Source organism: Natator depressus, chromosome 9 (assembly GCF_965152275.1).
Source record: "Natator depressus isolate rNatDep1 chromosome 9, rNatDep2.hap1, whole genome shotgun sequence".
Classification (NCBI taxonomy): Eukaryota; Metazoa; Chordata; order Testudines; family Cheloniidae; genus Natator; species Natator depressus.
Genome location: NC_134242.1, coordinates 91,335,535 through 91,361,145, shown reverse-complemented (window position 1 = coordinate 91,361,145; position 25,611 = coordinate 91,335,535). Strand labels below are relative to the sequence as shown.

General features: G+C 40.5%; 1 protein-coding gene across 5 annotated transcripts in view; it reads left to right on the top strand.

Moving 5' to 3' along the window:
• AFF2 (ALF transcription elongation factor 2) overlaps window positions 1-25,611 on the top strand; it is a 437,890-nt gene that overhangs the window by 401,302 nt on the left and 10,977 nt on the right. For all 5 annotated transcript variants that reach the window (XM_074962630.1, XM_074962634.1, XM_074962635.1 and 2 more), the window contains 8 exons: window positions 1,598-1,823; window positions 5,186-5,322; window positions 5,921-5,984; window positions 9,931-10,067; window positions 13,779-13,850; window positions 14,203-14,296; window positions 17,309-17,358; window positions 21,616-21,830. In XM_074962630.1, the coding sequence (XP_074818731.1) occupies window positions 1,598-1,823; window positions 5,186-5,322; window positions 5,921-5,984; window positions 9,931-10,067; window positions 13,779-13,850; window positions 14,203-14,296; window positions 17,309-17,358; window positions 21,616-21,830 (995 nt within the window). The remainder of the gene's footprint in view (window positions 1-1,597; window positions 1,824-5,185; window positions 5,323-5,920; window positions 5,985-9,930; window positions 10,068-13,778; window positions 13,851-14,202; window positions 14,297-17,308; window positions 17,359-21,615; window positions 21,831-25,611) is intronic.

Below are 25,611 nucleotides of genomic sequence, written 5' to 3'. Positions count from 1 at the left end.
TGCCAGTCTATCTCTTTACTCACAGTATGGTCCAATGGATACGACGCTGGTCTAAGAATCAGGAGGTGTGAGTGTCCTGCTCCCAGCTCTGCCACTAACTTGGTCTCACTGTGTGGCCTTCCTGTGTCTGGTTTCCCAACTGCACAATGAGATAACAAACGTGTATCTGAGTGTTGCTATAACCTAGGACTGTGATAATTCACATGAGCTCCACAATGCATTTTGGAGATCGGAGGGATGCAAGGAAGGCTTTGAATGAGAATTTTCTGAAAATGGCAAATCTTCCCCAACCTTCCCTGGCAGTTCCCTCCCCTGCCTGGTACACAGCTGTTTTCATTTGGTCTTATTCAGCTGCCCAACCTGGTTTCTGAGTAAAACAGTCTGCTGTGCAATCAGTATCCGTAACCTTCCTATTGTACCGCCGTAGACAGGCGATGCTGGTGAAGGTCCCTTGTTCTGAAGAGCTTTCCAGAGAAAATGATTGAAATAGACACAATTATCATTAAAATTGGTAACATTGTGGAATACAGCCAGGCTGGAATAAGGAGGATGGTGTTGAATATCACCAGATTGACGAATTAGGCAGCTTGCATTGCTTGTTCCTCTCTGATTTGCTGCTTTGAGGTATTGTAAATCTATAATTCCTGACACTTACTGAAATTGACTAAGAGGGACACATAAATTTTTGTTAACTTAATTTGCTATTGAAAATTTTACTCAATAACGATGAAAAGTAAATGACTTTGTAGTGCAATATTAGTTATCTAAGAAAAGATTAAAATTCAAGTAATCTTCATAGACTGGACTAGGACAGTAACTAAAATAAAAATCCATGACCAAATGAACATGTTAAACAGTCAGGGGGGTTTACGTAGCTGCAGTTTTTACACTAGTGACCATTCTTTTATACAAAACAGGCAGTCAGCCATAGCATCGTGTCAGCTTTCATGTTAAAAACATAGTTATTTTCCAAACCAGGTTCATTCATTAACTGGTATTCGCTCAAGAGCTTTTGCCAGCTGCTCTGAATCATTTTCTGTAGTGGGTCACATCCGTTTTACTTGTCAGGTGAACTAATGTCATGTTATTGTTATGGTTATTATTTGGTAGCTGTTACAACCGTTTTGTTCGTTCACATGCTGTACTGTATGATGGATATTTGCTAAGAGCAGGCATATGGGCCCCAGTCCAGCAATGCATTTAAAATTTTTATCTTTACGCATGAGAATAGTCCCTTTAACCTCAAATAGGGCTACTCCTATGTATAAAGTTAAGCATCTGCTTAAGTGCTTTGGGGGATCAAGGTCCCTATGCCTTCTGTGATGATGACTGACTCAGTATAGTGTTTAAAGTGTCCACAACTGTATTAACACAATCAGACAAAATAGTCCCCCTGAAACAAAAGGCCTTTGCTGTCATTGAAGAGGCAAAGAATGCAGGAGTAGCTTTTATACCTTCACTGGCCTCCTGCTACTCATAGTCATATGAGGGCAGAATCTGGCCTCCAGTTAGATGATATCAAGTGTTTGGCAATGTAGAGAATATAAAAATACCCAAAGGCTTGTCACCCAACCACTTCTTGTCTGTTTCTCCGCAGCGGGAGTTCAGTTAAAAAGGTGACTAAGAAAAGAGAAGAGAAGTCATTCCCTCCCCCGTTATCCCCGCTGCTGGATGAGCCAGCACACAGGCGTCACAGCAGTGACAACAGCTCCTTCAGCCAAGAGAACAGCATCACAAACTCCTTGCAGACCGGCAGCTCTTCCTCTTTGTCTAAATTCGGAAAGAATGAGAACAAATCCTCTTCGAACCCCAAAGGAATCTGTGTAAGTAACTGGTCGGAGCTGCTGAAAGTGAACACGATAAAACAAAAGCAACTAGGCTTTGTTCTGTTTGATTCTCTCTTTTTTTTAATGTCTGTTTAAATCCTTCTGTAGCCCCACTGAAGGGCAGCTAGGCGTGGAGCGTTTGAGAGCAGTACACAAGCTCTCTTGCAAGTTCCATTTTTAGATCGGCATTAAGCATCCATTTGACATCGTGTGTAACTGACTAGAACACCTGGTCCCTCAGCTTTATAGGCTAGATTTACAGCAGCGGAGTATCTGCAATTACTCCTCCTGCCTGCGTAGTTTTAACCACACACGTAAAGAAAAAAAATCTTCTTTGACGAATTTTCTATAATGTTTGCCTATTTCTTATGACGAATATCCCCAAATTCTCAGCTGGTAATTAAGCACTGGGGCTAAACTAAGCATTGCAGATTGAACTGACCGCCCAGTAAAAACCCAATGAAAAATTGCCTGTGTGTACCACACTCACGAACCAACTATCTGAGCACCTGCATTTCTACCACAAGCTGCCTCCTGATTTGCTTTTTTTCTCATCTGCCTTCATCTGCTTTCCTCCTTCCCTTTATTTGCTTTGATTCGGTTTCTGCCAACTCAAGTCCTTTCTGACTGGGATACCTACATAATACACAAAACTCTCTGTTGTGGAGTAGTTAGGGTTCTGAGGAAGTGGTTTGCATCTGAAGAAGTGTTTTTTTACCCACAAAAGCTTATGCCCAGATAAATCTGCTAGTCTTTAAGGTGCCACCGGACTCCTCGTTGTTTTTGTGGATACAGACTAACACTGCTACCCCTCTGAATCTGAACTCTGCCCTGCTGTCGCCTGTATGGGTTCACCCTTCTACCAGATTACTCTATCCCCCAATACTGGCAGTTGTTGATGTTTGGCGTAGGAGTTGACTGTGGCAGGAGAAGATAGGTAGGTAAAGGAGCATGTGCAGAAGGAGTGATGCAAGGCTGGCATCCCTCTGGAGGGTACAGTGGCGGTTGCCATTCATGTTCCGTGGTATAAGGTAGCTGACATCACAAGGGGTGGATGGCTGTGAGTGAAGGAGAAGATGTTATGTGCTGCTAGGTGACCTCACTTCCCATCTCCTTGCTTTTGTGTCAGGCATGTTCTATGTGTAGCAGTGCTTCACACTTCACAACAAAGTCTTTTGTGTGGGAACTCCCTTGGTTTCTTGTCATGCTTCATTAGGGGCGGGCGTTGAATGAGGGGTGAGGGGAGGGGATGTGGGGACATTAGAAGTGCAACAGGAGAATATTTTTTGTCCATCAGCAGCTGCACACGAGGCCTTCTCTGCTGTAGGATAAAATCTGACAGAAAAGCATAGCTCCTCCTGAGGAAGGTTTTATGTACGCCCAATCAGGTTTGAACTTACCATCAATCAGGTTTGCCTGCATTGGACCCCATCAATCAGGCTTGTGTGGACCAATCTCTCTCCGTCCCTCCCCCCATTCCCCCCTTTTCAATCAAATAGTCACGCTTGCATGTACTCACTCCCTAAGCATCAACCAACCAGGCCTGCTCATGCCCAGCCCCTCTCGTCCTCCTCCTCTGAACCAGTCACACTAATGTGCACCTGGTCCCCATCAACCAGTGAGGCTTGTATGTGTCCATCACCCCCACGTCCCATCAATCAGACTTTTGTGCACCCAGGCTCTCCCATCTATCTGGCTTGCATGCACCTGGCCTCCATCAATCAGGTTAGTTTGCGTGCACAGTCCATAAACTTGAGCTATTATGAGAATAACAGCTAAAAAATGACCATAAATTCCACATTCTTTTAAAAATCTTCCCATTTGAGCAGTTCTCCTCAGGGGCCTCCTCTCTGCCAAGTTTTGTCTGGATAGGCAATGGGGTTTTTAATAGATATCGGTCAACGGTGAAAAGTAGGGCTGCAAAGGAAACTTTTTAGCCAGTTTCAAAGGCTTCTTCTTAAACATCTATGAAAAGAAACAAAAAAAAAAACTGCTTAGAAAATTCAAGGGGCATGAAAATTAACCCGGTATGAAATTTCACAGCAATTGGACAACTACTTTTAAAGAAAAATGGTAATTTATGCTTAATTTTAAGACCATTTTAGAAAGGATCCCTAATTATGGAGTTACCGTAATGCAAGATTTTCTTGTTTGCTTCCATTGCCTTTTGACCATTGCAGAAATGGGTGTTTGGCCCCATTTTTCACAATTTCCCATGTCATGAAAGGTTGCCAACCTAGTATTGTAAAATGAAAACATGCAAGTTGCATTAGAATGTAACTGACCATTTACTTCACCTTATTCACTTGTCCCCATTGCTTTCTATCATCATGTCACTTTACTTCAAACTGCGAGAGCAGCACACATGCCTTCCACCAAAATCAATGCCAAAATGAACTGCATATGTCGGCAAATAAACAGTGCTGTGTAAACAGCCAGGCTGTTTCCTCCCTCAGTCCCAACATCATGAGGGGGGAATTGATAGCTGCTTTCAACTACCTGAAAGGGGGTTCCAAAGAGGATGGATCTAGACTGTTCTCAATGGTAGCAGATGACAGAACGAGGAGTAATGGTCTCAAGTTGCAATGGGGGAGGTTTAGATTGGATATTAGGAAAAACTTTTTCACTAAGAGGGTGGTGAAACACTGGAATGCGTTACCTAGGGAGGTGGTAGAATCTCCTTCCTTAGAGGTTTTTAAGGTCAGGCTTGACAAAGCCCTGGCTGGGATGATTTAACTGGGAATTGGTCCTGCTTCGAGCAGGGGGTTGGACTAGATGACCTTCTGGGGTCCCTTCCAACCCTGATATTCTATGATTCTATGATTCTATGATCATCCATCAGATACATGCTTGATTTATCCACTCAGTTGGTACCTGAAATATTCACCCACTCAAAGGTATTTCCGTAGTTCATTGGTTAATCTGTAATTTAGTTCATCTGATTATAAACAGAGTTCACAAACGAGTTCCAATTGCCTAGTCTAACCGTTTATGCTGTAGCTCTAGTTTATAATCAGCCAATGCTCCGGGATCTCTTTCCCCTCCCAACACTTTTAATAAGGGCCTCGAGCGAACAGGGTTCTGTGGTATCAGTGCTGACTTTACACCTTTCTGAAAGCATGTGTTAATGAGGCCAAGCATCTGAGCAATATCTAATAACGGTGCTTAATTAATCTAGTGGGTTTGTAGCAGAAGGGAAAACAAGGTGATTTGTGAGGTTCCTAAAATGTGAACAAGTATCTGAATTTTAACCTCAAGCTGTGCCAATGATGTGTTTTTCTTGTTTTGTTTCGGTGTTTTAAACACATAAAGGAGTTTGGGTCAAAGTTTAAGGAGTTAATGAAAATTCTCTTCCGTAGGAGGAAGAATCTCACAGTAGACCAACAAACAGTCTCCTTGATACCAACCATCTAGAAACAGACATCTGGTCTACAATGCCTACACTCTCCAATGGGAAATCCGAGTCAAGAAGACCTAAAATAACATTTGATGACATGTATGTAGTATTAAACAGTCCAAACACGTGGAGTAAGATTTTATCTAGATGTGTAATAATCCATTTGTGTTAAATATGAGTTATATGCTTGGGGTCTGAATCAACAGTCTTCACACAGGCAAAACAATGGGAGCCGTACTTGTGACGTAAAGGCAGAATACATATACAATACATGATGTTACATAGAGTTTTTCTCTTGACAAATGAATTTTTATCATTTATTACGAGTTTTTTGACAAATGTTTTCAGATTATAAATGTTGAATTCCAGGGTAATTCTTCCCTAATTTTTTATTTTAGCTTCTCTAATGGAAACTTGTTAGAGTTAATCAGTTTGAGTTATTTTGCCTTTTCCTCTATTCGGCACACATTAATGGCCCCCTTTGGGCTGCTTTTTTCCACAGCTAGCCATTTGTGCTCACCAGTCACATGTTCACTAAGCATATCATTACATTCAGCAGCTTTGTATTAATATCAGAATAAATTTAAACAAATAAGTGGGCACATTTGTCTATTATAAATGGTCAGCATTCTTCTCGGATAACGTTTGTCCAACAGTGTGAAAACTTAGCCCTGAAAAATTAACTCTGTCTCCTTAGGCTTCACAATGCAGACTATTACATGCAAGAGGCTAAGAAGCTAAAGCACAAAGCGGATGCACTGGTAGGTTTCCATTCATTTTCTGCCTTTTTTTCAAGCACTGAAATTGTATGTTTCTGAACGGATCATCCAGTGTGAACTTATACACTGTGGGCTTCATCCAAAGACTATTGAAGCCAAAAAGAGTCTTTCTATTGACCTCAGTAGATTTTGGATCAGACTTCATATAAGATGACCACAGCAAACCCAAGTCTGAACACAGTTCCTAACTGTAGTGGGTTCTAGCCCACAAAAGCTTATGCCCAAATAAATTTATTAGTCTCTAAGTAAAAAGAAAAGGAGTACTTGAGGTACCTTAGAGACTAACAAATTTATTAGAGCATAAGCTTTCGTGGGCTACAGCCCACTTCATCGGATGCATAGAACGGAACATATAGTAAGAAGATATATATATACATACAGATAAACTGGAAGTTGCCATACAAACTGTGAGAGGCTAATTAGTTAAGATGAGCTATTATCAACAGGAGAAAAAAACTTTCGTAGTGATAGTCAAGATGGCCCATTTAGACTGCTGACAACAAGGTGTGAGGATACTTAACTTTAGGGAAATAGATTCAGTATGCTACAAGAACTCCTCGTTGTTTTTGTTTCTATTAAGGTGGCCTACTAGAGCTGTGCAGAGAAAAGTTTTGTTTTCAGAAGGATTTCAAAACTGAAAATTTCAGAATTCTCCATGAAAGAAAATTCCAAATGGAAATTCACTCTGGCTCGACTGAATCATTATGATATAATTGTATTATATGACATGATGTATAATGGGATACAAATTTTTAAAAACAAAGTCATCTCAAAGCAAAACAATGAAATGTTTCATACTGTAAAAGTTGAAAAAAGACATTTTTATATGAGCAAAAGTTTTTTCCAGTTTTCTTCCAAAACAAAATCCTGACGAAATCAACACAATTTGGCGAAGCATTTTGATTTGGATGGAACTGCTCATTTTGATGGGCTATGGCTCCGTCAACCTTAACCTGGCCAGCTCAGCAGTACAGCCATTGCATTGTAATGGAGATTTGGATCCTGTCTGCTGCAGCTGGTACCATGCAGCAGCTCCCATAGTGGTATAGAACTCTCTCATTTCTTTAAGTAAGGTCACTATAAAATAAAATTGAGCCTGCCCTCTAAATTTCCCCCTACAAATCCTATGCAGGGACAACTAATAGTTTTTGGGTGACTAATTATCTATTTTAAGGGTGAAAACAGTATTCTTCCTGCGAATCAGTTTATTTAACAGTAAGGAATCGCAAATGACTGTGATTCCAAACAAAGACAAAAAAATGTAGCACCCATTGTTTAGGAATGTCGCAGCTTTGGGGGTATGTGGCAGAGAGAGAAGGGATCAAGCTGCCAATGTCAGCTCTCCGTGCTCCTTTTCCCGATTCAGGGGCACGGCCTCTGTTCAGCATGTTTCCTGCAGAGCTAAGGCTCAGGGTTTTGGCAACATCCCCTGATTGTCACTAAGCTAGAAGTCAGACCTCCTGACGTGCCCGTTTACAGAAGGTGGCCCACGCTGATCACTTAAGACTGACTCAGTAGAACATGTTGAGTCAGAATGCTGACATCTATACACAGGGAAGGCTCACAGAAGCCGACTGACAACACCTCCTGCAGCTGATTGACCTTTAAGGAGAACACACATCGTTCTGGCATAAACCTGCCTCCTCTATGCTAGCAAATATTTACAGACTCTAGCTCATGATGGTCTCAACATGCTATGTCAATCCGCTTTTCTCCACAGCCTGATTCACTCAAGACAGTGTTGACCTGTCTTCCATCTTCTTACCATTGACTATGCCTTGTAGAATTAGGGGTGTTTCTCAAGCAGAACTAACATGAAAAGGCATGGCACATCATGTTGTTGCCCGCAGGCAGGCCTTTCATGTCACATGTAGTTTGACACCCCCAATGCTCTGATCAGAATGCCAGGCCAGCTGCTGTGGTATAAGTTATTAGCAGCCACAAATGCCCATGAACCGTGTATCTGCCTTTTCTTTCCACTATTTAGATCTTTTTTCATTTTTTCATCAAATGCGGTTGCACACGTATTTCTCCAAGTAACTCGTTTATCGTACAGTCCCGTGGCATTAATTGTCTTATGGAAACAATTGCTTCTGGTTACTTTGTGCTGACACAATGAAGCACGCCAAATTGAAAGATGTGGTGTTGTGCTTGGGAAGATAATGTGTGTGACCCCTGCAAGTGTCAGGAAATGTTAACAAGATGTGGAAGCGATGCTGCTGTGCTTGCACAGAGAAGGGACTTCTGGCAAAAGTGAGGGTGCTTGAAATATTCTGAAATGACCCAATGTAAACCCGTCATTGCCTGGAAGAGGGGCAAGGGATCCACTCATTTATGATTGGGCACACTGTCATCAGAACAAATGACTACATACAGCGTACAACATGCCCGAGATAATGGGCCTAATTGTGCTCTCCTTTGCACCATCAATAAACTAGAGAAATGTTATTGACTTCATTGGAATTACCCTGGATTTACATGGCTGTTTGTGAGAGCAGAATTAGGTCCCATGGCTTTATCGCCATTGATTAAGAGGATGTGCCTTTGCTAAGTCAGCTTAAAGCTACATTAATTTTCTGTATTACATAGAAAACTAGCTTCCAAAGAACACCTGAAACAAGGTTTTGCCTCGGGTAAAACAAGAGCAGTGATTGGTGGAAAAGAGAGAAGAATGAGATGAGGTCTGCATTCCCTTTTGACTGTTCAGAGGGTACTGTAGAATAAGTGTAACCCAGTGGTGAAGGTGTTACATGTCCCCCGCTGTGCCAATCTACAGAGGATATGAGTTGTTACAGTCTGCAGCTATGACAGGTTTCAGAGTAGCAGCCGTGTTAGTCTGTATCCGCAAAAAGAAAAGGAGTACTTACAAAGCCTTAAGCTGTAGCAGCTCATTCTATTAACTCTGGAGATCCCTGGTTCATTCCCCATTGTGTCAGCCAAGAGGGCATCTGTCACATAAGCACACACAAAACAAGCTTTTGTTGCCAGGCTGAATTTTGCGCAATTAGAACAATAGGGTAGAAATCTACATGATAACGCCCCATGAAAATAGAGAGCTTGGAATGTGTCTTGTGAGGAGAGCTACTAAATCGTAGCAGCAGAGTAAAATATGCCATTATAAAGCTCAACTTTAATCTATTGTTATAAGCAGCTGCCATTTTGTGAACAGAAAACGTGTGCAGGTGCATTGGAAATATTTTGATAGAGACATACAAAGACATTTTGGAAGACTTCAGCTTTATTGATTCTTTTACATTAAATGCCATATTAGTGAAAGTCTTACATCCACCTATCAGAAATTGAAAATGTTAAATACTATTATAAAATACTTACTATAAAAGTGTCATCAATAATATTCATTACACATAAAAAAGAAATCAGTATGTCTAAGTCAGTTTAATCACAACCATTATCAGGGCTAAAAACCTTTTTGCTATAAAATTCTAGTAAAATAAAATATTTAGCAGTGCTATATTTTTTTACTTTTTTACCACTATTTCAGGGTGTCATTTGCAAGTTAAGTGATGAGATTTTGGAGTGGGAGGAGGGTCAACAATCATAATGGAATGTCACATTTTCCTGACAAGTGGCATACAGATTTGTTACTTACCTCTTGCATACTAGCGTTCAAACAAAGTCCTTAGTATATCAAAGGAGGAACATGGATTTTTTTAAAGATTGTACTGAGTCTCACCCTCAGTTGGGATAAATCGGTGTAGCTCCATTGAAGTCAACAGACCTCCACTCTTTTACACTTGCAGAGGACTTGGCCCTATGTTATCTGTCCAGCGTGGTGAAAACATGACCTGGCTTTAATTCTTTAATGTATGCATTTTTAATGTCAATGTTGCTTTGTATACATTGTGCTCTATCTAGCTGGAAATAAAAGCTGAAGCATCATCTTGATGGTTTCATCTTCCTATTTCAGTTGGAGAAGTTCGGCAAAGCAGTGAATTATGCTGATGCTGCTCTCTCCTTCATTGAGTGCGGGAATGCTATGGAGCGAGATCCATTAGAAGCTAAATCTCCATACACCATGTACTCAGAAACTGTGGAACTCATCAGGTTAATGTCCTTTCTGTGATCATTTTCATAATCTCATTTCAGTCATAATTAGAACCTGCTCTGTTTTAAAAAATATCATTTCAACATATTAATGATTTGTCCAAGGCATCTTCATCTCAGAAGTCATCATAATTAGTTCTTGCCATTTTATTAATGTCATGGAAAATTTATAATTGATGGACACTGCTTTTATAAATTATCCCCTTTAGAGGTTATAATGTGAGTGTTATAATTTGCAATATTCATAAAATTAAAATTGAAATGTAGTGGGTGGAAGTAAAGTATAGTAATTTCACCGTTTGGCAATGACACTTGTCTTTTAAAAGGTGTAGTTTTATAATTCAAAACATTAAAATCAGTCGATCAAGATCTCTATTCTAAACCCTGTTTTTGCAGAGGTTTATAACTTGGCTGTAAAAAATTGTTCTAGGCTTTAACTTGGTATATAAGGTCGCATCCAGAGAGCAACTTTTGCATGTGTATATCTAGACAAAGAGAGAGTGGTTGGTTGGGTTTTTTTTTTTTAAAAAAGGGATATAAAAAGCCACTGAAATTCACTGAGTTAATTTTTTTAAACATAATTTTTCAGTCCAGAACATAAGAACCTTTGCCTAATATTAAAATGCCTGAGTTAGTATTTGAAAATCAGCGCCTGTTTTCTATAGCTGCCCTAAAGGGTAGACTCCATAGAATTTACTCTACAGAGTAACTAAGGGGCCAAATTTTGCTCACTTTACTCACAGATAATCCCATTGAAATCCATAGGATTAAATTTAATTGTGATTAAAGCAATCAGGATTTTGCCCATTTGCTCCGATTCCCCTCTGGCTCTCACCATTTTTACACTGGTATAACACCATTAACTTCAGTGGGATTACTCCTAATTTCCACCAGTGAAAAGAAAAGCAGAATCAGGCCAAATGTTTGTTTTGATAGGACTTGTTTATATGAGAGACTCTAATGTGTCAGATTAGTTATTCGAGTCTATCCAAAAAAACGCATGTTTTACATTTTGAATGAGGAGGTATTTACATAATAAAACGTATCAGATCTGAAGAAGCTTGTTACTCTCGGATAAATAATAAGCCTTTTAAATTTTTTAAAATATGTATTTACATACAACACTTGTTAAAAAGAAGAACAATGAAAGAGATTATGCCATAAAAATGATGTTCACACAACATTTGGGGTCGGTGTTAAACCCTGAAGAACAGTGAAATTAAGAATTAAAGCTATACCAGTCTCCCCACTTCATTCCATTGTGCCTGCATCTTAACTGTGGGTCACTTAATGTAGTTTATAAGCACAAAACGGTGTGAAAAAGTAAACAATAGCATTATCTTGTCTTCAAATGGCATGAGAGTGGTATGTCAGGGAGGGCGCATGGCCTCATGGAGAGAGCCCTGCGCTGGGACTCAGGAGAGCTGGGTTGTATTCCTGGCTCTGCCACTAGCCTGCTGGGTGGCCTTGGGCAAATCTGTTCAGTTGCCCATCTGTAAAATGACAGTAATCTTACTGACTTCCTTTGTAAAGCACTTTGAGATCTTTGTGATTTGTCATTGTGATGAAACGTGCTATGTCTGAAGTATTATAATTGTTGGTAAGTAGCCTGCATGTTTTGGAGGAGTGTGGAGCAAAGCTGAGTGGTTCTATCTAGCTATCTTAGGGTTTTCTGTAGCACGCTTCACCCTAGTGTCTAAGGATTTGTCCTGTGCATGTTGAAGGCAATGGCAAAGCCCCCATTGACTTTAACAGTGCAGGATCAGAACCTGTCTTCTGTGCAAGTAAATTAGATCTCCATGCCGATGTCTACAGTTGACTTCATAGGCTAGGAATTTTACTCTTCACCCTTTCCAGATTCTGGGATGCATCCTGACATCCCTCCCATAAGAAAGAGGAGACTCTTAGGGCCGCTGGTGTGTGTTGTGTTCATATACATTTTTAAAGCAACACCACCCCTGTGATGATTGGGGTTGATCATGAATCCTTTGACGAAATTCTATTTCTGTTGCCTGTGCCAGGCGGGAGATCAGATTAGATGACATCATAGTCCCTTTTGGCCTTCAAATCTATGAAGCTATGAATGACAAATGGTTCCACAAGTCAGAAAAGTAAACCCCTGTTCATCTGCTCATGACTCACCAGAACTCTAAGAGATTCACACAGTGTGATTCTTCACAAAATAAGAGAGTTGGGGAATCCTGGAGCAGTGAGCACTGATGATTTAACCGTATAATGTGGGTTTCAGTAAGCCGCACAGGGCCTGATTTTCAAAACTACATGTGCAAAATTGTGCATGCAGCAGTTGAGCCTCATTTGCACACAAAGTTACCCTAACTGCAAGCATGGTGACTTGCACATGCAAATACATGATTTGCATATGCCACAGTGGGGAATGGTGCAAATGAGGTGTGAAACTGTATGTGTGCCTTTTTTAAAAAAGTGGTCCTTAATGTAACTTCAACATAGATTTTTACAGTTGGATACTATGTAGAAGAGATTTACGTTACTTTTCCCCATCATCATGCTCTCTCCAGGCAGACCCTTGTTCTATCTATTCCAGTCATTTTAACTGCTCTGAGATGTGGGTATCTGCAGCAGTCATTTATTTGCGAAAAGAAGTGGAGCATCACAGTGACTCAAAATGTCAGAGATCTGACTCTCAGAGGTGTATAAACTAATTGTAACACTAAAATCCCAAACTTAACGCTGCAAATCCTGAAGAGAAACACATCTCTGCATTTGACCACGTTCATTCAGTGTGACTGGAGCAATAACAAAGAGCATGGAAGACAGAATGCTAAGGAGCTAAAGGGTGCCTTGCTAGAAGAGCATAAGGGGACGTGATGACAGGGGTGTCAGCAGGAGAGCAGTGCAGCCTGCTACTCCATTACTTCCTTGTAAATGAGAACTCATCAAGACTGCCTGGATACCTTAAAACTTTCTTACGCAACACTGAACCCTATTACTTATTCTAACACAAGTACCTGTGAAATTGCATTAAGGCTCAGAACAATGACTTTATGCGATGAATTGATTTTCAAGAGACTAAATGCATGGAATGGCGTGTACTCCGTTAAAGCAACTTTAAAAAAAGAGGGGTGGGGGGAATGCTCAACCTTTTATCACCCAAATGTTGGACAGCACCAATTAAATAGAAAGGAAAGACAAAATATACAAGCATCATAAATTAATGGGGCTAAGAACTTAAAAAGCTGTGAACATGACCTTTCCTTTATTTAATACCACTTCATATATAAATATTTTAAAGACGTTGCAGAGGCATTTATGAGTGGGAATGGAAGGTGTTATTCAAACCCCACACTATTAAATGTAAAACCTAGCTGTATATTATTTTCCTCTTCAGTGCAAACAGGACTGAGACCTTATGTTTTTGGCCAGCACTCATTGCAAACTAATACAGTGCTTGTCACCCCAGAGTGCTGGCTGTAATGTTATCTTGGCAGCATTAACACACTCCAAAATAATTCACCTCATTGGCCCAGAAAATGGGCTGATGATTTACTTTAGTCCTCCAAATTTTAAGTGTTGCTTTCTGTTGAATATTACACTCATCCCATTACTGTGAAACATTGTGGTCATTATTTATTGTAGTTTTAGAAGCGGATCTAGTTATTTCTCAGAGTGTCACCAATTTTCCTCGAAGCATCTTAATGCCCAATTTCCTCTTCTCCTCACCTTTCTTACAAGGTATGCAATGAGACTCAAGAATTTCACAGGCTCATCTGCCACGGAAGGAGACAAGAAACTAGCAGTTTTATGGTGAGTCCCATTGCAACAATGTAGAAACAGCTAAAATCCTAGAGGACTTTAAAAGTACTGAATTACTTAAGCAGCTTACACAAGATCATTATTCTTGTTTTCCATTAAACTATTAAAGGATAACAAATGGATTTCTTCAGCAGCTGACTAAACATTTATTTGTCTAATTTATACTGTTATCAAGATAGGATTTTAATGCTTTTGTGCATTTTTTTTTATTTTTCTCCATTTGCTTATGTTTCTCAATCTAACCTTGGAAGAGAGACTGCAAAATATAGATCAGCTTTTGTTTTATAGTTTATAGGTTTCATTAAGCAATGGAATTAATACAATCTTTTCCTGAATACTGCAGCTACCGATGCTTATCACTCCTCTACTTGAGAATGTTTAAACTAAAGAAAGACCATGCTATGAAGTACTCCAGATCTCTGATGGAATATTTTAAGGTAATCTTTAGTCTGTTTAATTTATGCTGATACAGAATGACATTCATCCCAGCACTGAGGTCTCATGCAACTCACACTGCACCACATAAGCCCCACCTTTAACCTCTGCAATGGGAGACGTGGGCAGGATGTTTGTAAGGAGGGAATGGAATTGATCCTGTGTCAAAACTAGGGTTACCAGATGTCCCGATTTTATAGGGATAGTCCCAATAATTGGGACTTTTTCCTATATAAAGGCCTATTACCCCCCACCCCATCCTGATTTTTCACACTTGCTATCTGGTCACCCTAGTCAAAACCTACAGCCATGCTCTGACCAACATACTGATTCTGGCCTGATTCGGATCTGACTTTCACCACTTCTGCACTTGACAATTCCCTGTAACTTTACTGGCATTATTCCTTGGTCAGCACCTCATCCTGAGCCATCTGAAGTCATCAGGAGCCTTCCTGTTGACTTTATTGGGCTTAGACCCCACGTTCACTGGCCTAGAATCTTCCATGGAATGTATTCCCAGTTACTTCAGACTTATTCCAGGTTGAATTTAGGCTACTGTCTCTTGGGGAAAAAATAGCCTGGCTCTGAAGGAAAATTTTGATAGTTTATATTTTACCGTAGACAATTATTTTTTTAAACATTTCTTTCTAAGAAGAGGCTTTGGGCCTGATGCTCTTTTAAAAAAAGGCCACTTTACCCTGCCCTAGTTGTGTAAAAGAAACTTAAAGTGCATGTAAATATAATTTACTCTCACCTTAAGGTCCCTTTACTCTGCCAGAGCAAAGTGGATTTAGAGTAAATAAGAATCAAGCCCATATTTTGAGAAGCAGTTAAAAAAATCTCAGAAGTGGTTTTTTTAGAGCTTCAGATTGAATGACACAAAAGAGAGACTTCATCTAGTGAAGGTGCTGTGCCCTAGTGTAAAATGGGGTAAATGTGCACTCAAAACAGGCTGGGACTGTGCGTGAATTGCATGTTCAGGATCTCTTTGTATTCAAAGTCTAGGAGACTCACATTTAAGAAAGAGAAATAGTAACAAAATATGACTTTCCTATTGCTACGTGATGCTCTCTGTCTTTTATCTTTGCCACAAAGAAGGCATGGTTCGAAGGTTTTCAGTAGGGCAGCTGGGGAAATACAGAGCCTTTTATTAAATGGGTTGGGCCTTTAAACAAAGCTGTTGTTCAGATTGAAGTTTTGCACACTTTTCAGTGTGGAAGGTGACTCACTAGGTCTTATGGTGACCAGAGAGCAAGTGTGAAAAATTGGGATGGGGTGGGGGGTAATAGGCACCTATATAAGAAAAAGTCCCGAATATCGTGACTGTCCCTATAAAATCGGGGCATCTGGTCACCCTTCTAGGCCTACAGTACAGGGACCAGGTCAGGAATTTTTCGACAGAACTTTTTTTCATCAGAAAATACAGATTTATCAAAACCAAAACTGCTTGCAAGACAGGGTCCGTTTAGACAAATTTACTATTTAAAAAACAAAGGAAAAAAAAAGTTTCAGTATTGTCAGAATGTCTCATTTTGATATTTTACAAAAAAAGTTCGGTTTTTCAGATCAAAATGGCTTTTTGACTTGAAATTGAAATTAATGTATGTTTAAAAATGTTTAAAAAACTAAAAAGTCAAAATCAAAATGCCATGTTTTAAAATTAACAAAACAAAACATTGACCCGATTCAATTGTTTTTTGAGATTTTTTTTTTCTTTTCATCCTGATTTGGGACAAGAACATTTTTCAAAATCTCAAAAACTCTCATGGGATGGGAAAACTGTTTTCTACTCAGCTCTAACCCACAGCACTCTCCTGACATTCAGGAGAGCTAATGTCAAAGCTGCTTTTTCATGGTTTGAAGACCTTCCAGATTATTTCAATGATCCCTCTCCTTCACATGCGTGGACATGCACACAAATATACACTACACACACCATCTAAGCCAAGCCATTCCATTCAGTGTTGACATGTTTAAGGAAATACAAAGACCACACAAACAAACCAGTGTTTTCTGCTGGATGGTGTTATCTAGTTTGGTCAATATTTTCTGAAAGCTATGGTTGAGGAATCAGGAGAATAAGGTCTTATTCCTGGCTACCACTTACTCTCTTTGTGACCTTGGACCTCACATGCAAAATGAGTATGAAAGTAATCAAGTGGATATAATAATAATAATAATAATTCAAACACTTCACAGAGGTGTTGTGAAGCTTAATTGAATTTTCAGAATGCCTTTTGAAATCTTTGCAAGAAAAGCAATATATACAGTCGCTATAGACAGAGGCAACTTGTTACTCATCTTAGATAACTAAGGCCCTGATTCTACCACCCTTAATGGGAATTGTTGCTGAATAAGATACTATCTAATCTGAATAAAGCTAGCAAAGTCTAGGCTTTATTATTTGTTTGCTTGTGGTAGCAACTGCAATATGTTAGGTGCTGTACCAACGCAAAAGAGAGAATGGGTAGGGAAAGTATGTGTTTATACACACTATAAAAGCAAGGGACTTCATTCATATCCCGACAATCAGACTCTTTTTGTCCCCTCATGTTGTGTATATATATTGCATCACATTCACCTGCAATATATAGGTTCCCCTAATTCCAAACATCAAACCCCCAAGCTTCCTTTGTCTGATGAAAAGCGTGCAGATACTCCTGAAGGTGAAAAGCCTTTGAAGAGCTTACTTTGCAGAATAAATTTTAGATAAGGATAATTAAACCACTTCTTTACGAACTGCATCTGATTTTACTGGAGTTTTGGTATGTCGAGTCTTTTATCAAGTGACTTTCACACTCCTGATTGGAGCCTACTAATTATCCAACCAGCTATTTTATTATGAGATAGTAAAGTTGGGCAGATATTCGGCATGCACCAGAGCTCCTGCAGCTAAAACAGGAAGCACCAGGTCTTGTAATCAATATTAATCTGCTTTAAATCTTACTAGCATCTCCTCCTGAACCAACAGAGAATTATCTCCTGTATTTACCTTTTGGTTTTGTTTCTTGCAGAACTCTTCAAAAGCCTCCCAGGCTCCCTCTCCTTGGGGAGGCAATGGAAAGTGAGTATTGCCACTCAGTACTTTGTCATGGAAATACACGGTTAACGGTGGGGGGATGGGGTGGAGGAGAGGGATTGTTATATTCATCATTCAAAGCTGAAAATCAGCTCTTAGATCATACTAAAACTTTACACAATTTGCGGTCACGTTCCAGTCACGCGGCAGGACTGAAAAGTTCATATGGGCTGGTACCAAATTCTTTGACAGTTTGATCCTTAAGCCAAATGAGGGCCATAAAAATACCTGTTAATTAGCTAGCAAGTACCATGTCATTTCAAGAAGCCAAAGTAAAGTTAACCTCCATTGCAGTGATTTTTTTCAATGATTCGTTCAGTAATGAAATACCATTGAATATTTCATTGATATATGGTAAGTGCTGTTTAATAAAAGTGAAGGCGTAATAGTGGTGAAAATGTGAAGGCACTTAGTCTGCCAATTATCTGAATCTTTATATTAATGCTAAAACACCCTCACCTCCAGTATAAAATCACAGTAATGTAATTATGATCTGATGGTCAATGAAGGTATGTTACCATTGCTACCTTACTTTCGCACATGATATATATTGTACTCTATGACACAGATTCCTCTTATTCCCTGTTCAGGGCTATGCATGCAAGTCTAGACAAAATCAGTAGCTTGCACTTGTCCACATTTCATGGACCAAATGCTAGCTGGTACCTGGAGACAAGTATAACACCCCCTAAATGGGCAAACTGGTGTGCTACAGAAGCAGCTCTGACGTGTGGATGTATCCTGGCTAAGGCCATCCAAGAGGGCACTGAGTAAGCAGACCCTGAGTGAGCAGATGTAAGGGAACTTCCAGAGCTTCACAGGCATCTGAAATGAAAACAATTCAGTCTATATTAAAGCTCTTTAGATTGTGAACTTCTCAGAGCAGAGATCATCCTTAAATGCTTGCAAAGCACCTAGCGCACAGTAAGTGTGACTAAAATAAATAATAATAGTTGTATGGAAAGACAAGGCATGATGACATTATTAACAGGCTTATTCCAGAAGGGACTCCACTCTCCCCCCCACCAATGTGCAGTGTGTGGGACAAATTCTGCACCAGCTTCCACCCTGGTAACTCCACTGAGCGCAAACGTATTTGCAGCACTTTAACCCACTACTTCCATTAGACTTCTCTGGGGGGACATGTTAGGAAATATATGAGTGCCACACCACATCTGGTCATTACATCTGGTCTCTTTCCAGATGTGCAAATTGTGCAGTGCTAGATATTACAGGTTTGATGCCGGAGTCACTTGATGAAATTCTCTGGCCGGCACTATATAGGAGGTCAGATTAGATGATCATGATGGTCTCTTCTGGCTTTAAAAATCTATGACTCTGTGGTGAAGGAGAAAATTCTTGCCCTGCCTCTGAACATGATCAGCTGCCGCCCAGGATTTGGGTAGCTATCACTTCCATTTGACACCTAAACTGATCGGACTGTCTTGCAGCTATGAGTGAGTAAAAGTGCATCTGCTGTGCAATGCCGGCTTCCTTCTTTTATTCAAAGATAGAAGCTTTTATCACATAATAAGAGCAAAATGTGAGGAGCCTACTGTTAAAATCGTATACGTGATCTGACATACTAAAGAAATTCAGCCACAATGATACAGCCTACCCATAGCTGGGCCCTATACCACCTAGAAGTTACATGATTGGGTCCTCAGAGCAACGAGCAATATCACATTCCACCCTGTAACAAAGTAATGTGATAGAGTTCACATGTGTTACTGCAAAAACAATGGTTCTGGGGCATGGAGTTACCATAGCAGGAGAAATCACGTATATCAGCTGATACCAGACAAGAAGAGGAACATAGACTGGAAGGTATCTCCTGGGTCATTAGTCCAGTCCCCTGCATATAATCCCATTCTCCTAGAATATCAGGGTTGGAAGGGACCTCAGGAGGTCATCTAGACCAACCCCCTGCTCAAAGCAGGAACAATCCCCAATTTTTGCCCCAGATCCCTAAATGGCCCCCTCAAGGATTGAGCTCACAACCCTGGGTTTAGCAGGCCAATGCTCAAACCACTGAGCTATCCCTTCCCCACCATCCCTTGCAATTCGGAGGCTGTTCCAGAACCTCACTCCTCTGATGGTTAGAAACCTCCTTCTAATTGCCAACCTCAATTTATTTGTGACCAGTTTATACCAGTCTGTACCCAAATGTGTGTAATACCTAAGAGGGGCAGCTCACAGTTTTGGTCCAAAGGAGGCTTTGCAGGCTTTTTTTTTTTTTTACTTTCAGTTTATGTCAGTTTGGAGCCCACCTGAGCTTTGTTTTGAACACTCAATTAAGCACATTTCAGGATTCAAAGCCATGAAAACCTCAGCTTTGCTCCCTGGAAGTTCAGACCACTTTTGCTGAAAGGGTTGTGAACCTCTGCAAAGTTGGCCCGAGTTCCAGGCTGGCAGTGAAACAAATTTTCCCTGGTTTCATTACAGAAATTTTCGTCACTTCAGCTGCAATAAGCACAAGGATAGAGAGATCTAATAGACCTGCCACAGTAATAATGGCACTGCACCTTCCCCTGCACAACAGGCTAGATCCGATGAACAAGGCACTTTATTTGGCTGATGTGCGTCAGCTTGTTTTAAGTGGCTTTAGCGAAATACTCTCGGTCCCTTTGGATACTGTATGATTGCTAACTGCTCCCAGACCTAATCAAGTGTAGTTCAGCTCTTCTGTACATTAAAGATGCTGTTTGGAGTATGTTTGGAGACTCAGAAATAAAACGTTCATGCTGCAGGATACCCTTCAACATAACCCCTTGGCTGTGCAAATAGCTACTAACTGCTGATGCCATGTGGGTCTCATGCTATGGAGCTCAGCCAGGGGAGTCGTTACCGATCATACTCCAGTAGGAGGATGTTTTCTTCCCTTTGGGTTAGGAAATGTGTAGGTACAGTGTAGGTCACATCAGTACTCAACTCCTCTCTCCATTCTGTTGGGGCAAATTGTTCCTCTAGTCCGGAAGCTACCTGGCAGCAGCCAGTATGTGCGAGATGTGGGGTGTTCTTCACATATCCTTACCCCCATCCATAAATAGGGCCTGATCCAGCACCTATTAAAGTCAATAGGAATCTCTCCAAAGAATATTGTGGGTGATGGATCAGGTGGAACAGAAGCAGCATGATCTTTCAGCTGCTCCACAGCTGAAGCAGTGATCGCTGCCTGACAGGGAAAGGGGCATGGAATCCCCGTTCTGCAAAGTTTGGCCCCTTTCCTCCATGCCGAGGGGCCCAGAAGCAATTCAGCCTGTATTTAAAGTGTTTTTATGGCAATCCTATGCATTTGTTTGGCTCCAAATGAGGGGTGGGGGAGGGAGATTTTTTGGAACCCTTAATCGTGTTAAAAAAGACCAATTTTCAAGGAGAAGAGCTGCGTGTGAGCATTCAGCGCTGTACAGTTCTAAACATGTGAGATTGCAGTGGATGACCTCCATGCTGCCTGCAGCCAGCAGGTGATTCCTAATTGCTGGTGTTAGAATTAAAAGAAAATCTATATGAGAACATTAGTGCTGCACTAAGTAGGTAACTTAAAACACTGCTCTTTATAAAACAGTGTGCAGATGAACGGCTGGCAATTAGAAACAAATCTTCATAGCAAGCCTTAAAGAACCCTATAGAGATATTCATAATTGTACAGTACCCTGAGTGCCTAATACTGCTCTGCGGGGTGCTTTTAAGAATTGCACTTTGCTTATTATGGTGACTGTATTTGTAGCAAATTGTCATTGTGGTTTCCACGGAATTCTTTGATAATAATAAACCAATATTATACACTGAGTGTTTTCTAACTGCCAATAGCAGCTTCTGGCAGCTAGTAGAAAAATCATTACAGCTATGAGATACTTCTTTCTCTGAAAGATTGCTATATTTGTCAGAGGTTTTTTTTTAAATAACAGGTTCATTTGTGGGGGGAATTAAAGCCCTTTTTAAATTTCAGTCAGTCCCAGTTTATTAACCTCTCCTCTCTTGTAAAGCAGAAGAGCGTCACTGAACATCTCCTCTGGACTGGGTCTAGATTTGATGTTAAGGTTCCAAGTCTGCTGGGGAGAGAAATGAAGCAGGGTGACCAGATGTCCCGATTTTATAGGGACAGTCCCGATGTTTGGAGCTTTGTCTTATATAGATGCCTCGTACCTCCCACACCCTGTCCTGATTTTTCACACTTGCTATCTGGTCACCCTAAAATGAAGTGATGTGTGCATGAGAACAATTCTCCTTTCTTTTTTCCAGGAGCACAGAGACTCCATCCCCCATGTCTCTCAGTCCATCTCCAGTCAGTTCTGTAGGGAGCAGTACAGGCACTGCTGGGTCCTCATCAGCAGGAACCATCACCATCCCCCAGCGCATCCACCATATGGCTGCCAGCCATGTAAACATCACCAACAACGTCTTGCGGAGCTATGAGCACTGGGACATGGCCGACAAACTGACTAAGGAGAACAAAGGTGACTTGTTCAGTTTCTTCCTTTTGCTATTTTGGTAGCTGAAATGCAGTTATTATTTTTGTTATCATTGGGGATTGAACCCAGGACCTCCTGAGCTCAGAGAATAAGCCTCTACAGTTTGAGGAAATGGACCAAGTCCCCTTGTTGGGGATAGTAGCCAACTCATATCATCTGTGTATCAAGCACAGCAGGGGGCCGTGTAACACACACTGAACAGTGGGTTATAAGAGCAGCTGGCAAATAACTGAACAAAGATTGGTTTCAGAGTAGCAACCGTGTTAGTCTGTATCCGCAAAAAGAAAAGGAGGACTTGTGGCACCTTAGAGACTAACACATTTATTTGAGCATAAGCTTTCGTGAGCTACAGCCACTGAATGCATCCGATGAAGTGAGCTGTAGCTCACGAAAGCTTATGCTCAAATAAATTTGTTAGTCTCTAAGGTGCCAGAAGTCCTCGTTTTTTGTTGGTTTTTTTTGAACAAAGATTGTGCCCCGAGTGATGCCTGCTTCTGAGTCGGTGAATATGTTCCCCATTTCAGCCTCTCGCAGAGTACTGAGGCTCTTTTCATATTGCTGTCGTCATCCAGTAAAGATGACTCACAAGTTAGTTAGGATAATAAGTGAACCTTAGATGTTCTATTTGTTCACCTGTGAGCCTGATTATGACACGTTTGTTAGAAACCATGACCTTGGTTTTCCTAAGATCAGTCTGTGATTCAGTTAATTTATTCAGATCAAGCATAAGTCTTTACCATGGTTGACTCAGAGCAGTGTTGGCAAGCAGTTCATGGCTGGTTTACAGTGACTTCAATGAAGTTGGAAGGGGATGTAACTAAAGGTTCAATTTGGCTCACTAGGGACAAGCCATAGACCATCATTCAGGTCCCACCCTGTTCCTACTGAAATAAATGGCAACGTTCCCCTGGACTTCATTAGTGCAGGAACAGGGCCTAACTGGGCAATGTTCTGTTCATAATTTGCTCATCACATTAGAGCAGAATAATATCTTATATAGATGCCTGCAGCTTGATGTTGCTCCCATTAAAGTCAATGGCAAATTTCCACTGACTTTAGTGGGAGCAGGGTCAGGTCTTAAAGTGTTCTACCTTTGAATGATAACTAGAACCAGAGACAATACTAAAGTACATGTCCAGTCCTCCCCACCATTTCCGGTGTTAATATACATTAGTAAATTTGCTAGCAGTGCAATCATTTGGGATTTTTTTCTGTAGTTGCATCCATTTTCAAAACATGTTAAAGTAATTCCTTTTCAAATGTGCCGCAGAATTTTATCAGTGGCAATGCAGAAGGGTGTTCAGATAGGAGAATGAGATGACAATAATCATGTAATTAGCTCTGTGTGTTGTGGAGTTGTTAAATGTTCTGCTTGATATTGAATCAAAATAGCTCGGGCATTCAGCCAGCAGACAGAAAATGTACCCAGCAAATGTTATCAGTCCCCGAGCTGGATGGGGAAGAAGCTGCTGAATCTCATTCTGCATCTTTATGCCCTACTCTCTTCTTTGTTCTCATTTTGATTTATGTTCAAATGAGCCTGGTCCTACAAATGCCTTATGAGAGTAATCCCTATTCATACGAGTAGGCCCATTGACTTTAGTAGAACTAGTTGCATCAGTAAGGGTTTCTCACATGAGCAGGATTTAGAGGATTGAGCCCCTAGTCTTAAATGTCTTTCCTTTTCTTTCCTTTTTTCAGTCTGCAGTGGACACATAGCTTGTGTTGCTGTTTCATTTCATTTTGGTATGAGAAGTCATTGAAGGGAAAAATGAAGTTTACAGCACTTCATATGGTGTCCTCTTTTGCATTCTGGGCAGAGAGACATATTTTCTAGTTAAATATTAGCTTAAAAATGCATACTTGAACACTGTTATACTAAAATTTGAAAAATTGGGTAGAAATAAAAGATAATGCTAATATAAGGATTTCTACTATAGCCACTTTTGTTGAAATCTACAGGTTTTCAATATATTGCATGACAAAATGTCTTTGACGGGCAAATAATTAAAATATTTCAACATGAGAAATAACAATTTCATGAAAACTAGCTTCAATAGTAATAGTTATTAGTGGTTTTCATTTGTAGATCTCAAAGCTTTGTACAAAAGTTATTGTTAGAGCTGATCAAAACATGTTTGGTTGGTTGGTTGGCTGGTTGTTTTGTTTTCCCTGCAGAAAATTTCAAATTTTTGGTGAACAGTCAAAATCTGAAATATTTCCAGTTGGAAGTGCCCCCAATGTGCTTGATGGGAGGTCTAGTTCAGGTGTTTCATATTTCCATTCTTCTCTGTGGGACAGGCTCCCTAGCTGGACTACATCTTCCCCTTTTCAGCATAGACGTACCCTTACTTGAGTATTATGGAATCAGGGCTGTTTTAATACACATTGCATCATTTTTCCCTCAAGGAGAAACCTATCACATCTATAGCAATTTAGGTCTGTTTGATCCAGTAAATTTCAGTCTAATGTTCTTTCATATAGGTTTAATTAGTTGCTTCGGCTTGTAGCATGCTAGATACGTGTTTTCAGATTGGGAAACTGAAATTAGTTTTGACATTTAAAGAAATTATTATTTATTTGAATATACAATCGTGCAGATCACTGGAACGTTGGCAAGACTCTGGATTTTTTCACTCCTAATTCTGTTGATTTCACTTGGTGGGAAAAAGACACAGGAAGGAAGATTAAAGTACCTGCTAGTTGCCATTTCTTTACATACCTGGTGATATCCCTAAGATTTTTTTATGCTTACCTCCAGCCATACTGCTTTGTTCTGTGATACAGTCTTATCTCACCAGGTGATTCAGTTGTTTGCAGTGTTGTTGTAGCCATGTTGGTCCCAGGATATGAGACAGACAAGGTAGATAAAGTAATATCTTTTATTGGACTAACTTCTGTCGGTGGAAGGGACAAACTTTCGAGCTTCACAGACCTCTTCTTCAGGTCCGGGGAAAGGAAACAGAGTGTCTGAGCGAAATACTAGCTGGGACAGATTGTTAAGCATAAGGAGTTAACACATGTTGTGGGAAACCACTTCCAATGAAGTGGGCAATTGAGAATTAGATTGTTAAGCATAAGGGGGTCACACATGCTGCAGGAGCCCACTTAAAATGAAGTGGGCAATTAAGGGTTAACAGGCAGTGGTATGTGTTCCCAACTGTTGTAATGAGCCATAAAACCAGTGAGTGTCTCTGGAGTCCATGGTTTTAGTGTCGAGCAGAGTAATGAATTTAAGTACCCGGGCTCAGCTTTTGAAGGTGTTGTGCAGGTTTCCCTTGAGGACAAGTATTGAAAGGTCAGGTATGGAGTGATCGATTTATGAGAAGTGCTTGCCCATGGGTGATAGCATGTTTTTGTCTGTTATCATTTTTCTGTGGGAGTTCATTTGCTTAGGTGATCAGGATCAGACTGGGTCAATACACGGACAGAAGACCTCCAAGAAGCCCTCAGATGCTGGAAGCAGTACTATGGTGATGCAGTAGCCGACATCCATCCTTCAGAACCCTAGTGTTAGGGGATAGATGGCACGGTGCTGAGGGAATCACTCTGTTTTAGATGAGATGATACCAAGGGGTCTTGACCACTTTTTATTGTGATTATTAGTTACCATTGCCATTATGGTAGTTACTGATTATGTTAGGTATGGTGAACACGACACACTGAGGGTATGTGTATGCTGAAGCTGGTGGTGTGATTTCCAGTGTGGGTCATACTCACACCAACTCTGAACCAGCCAGCGTGCTAATAATAGAAGTGTAGCCAC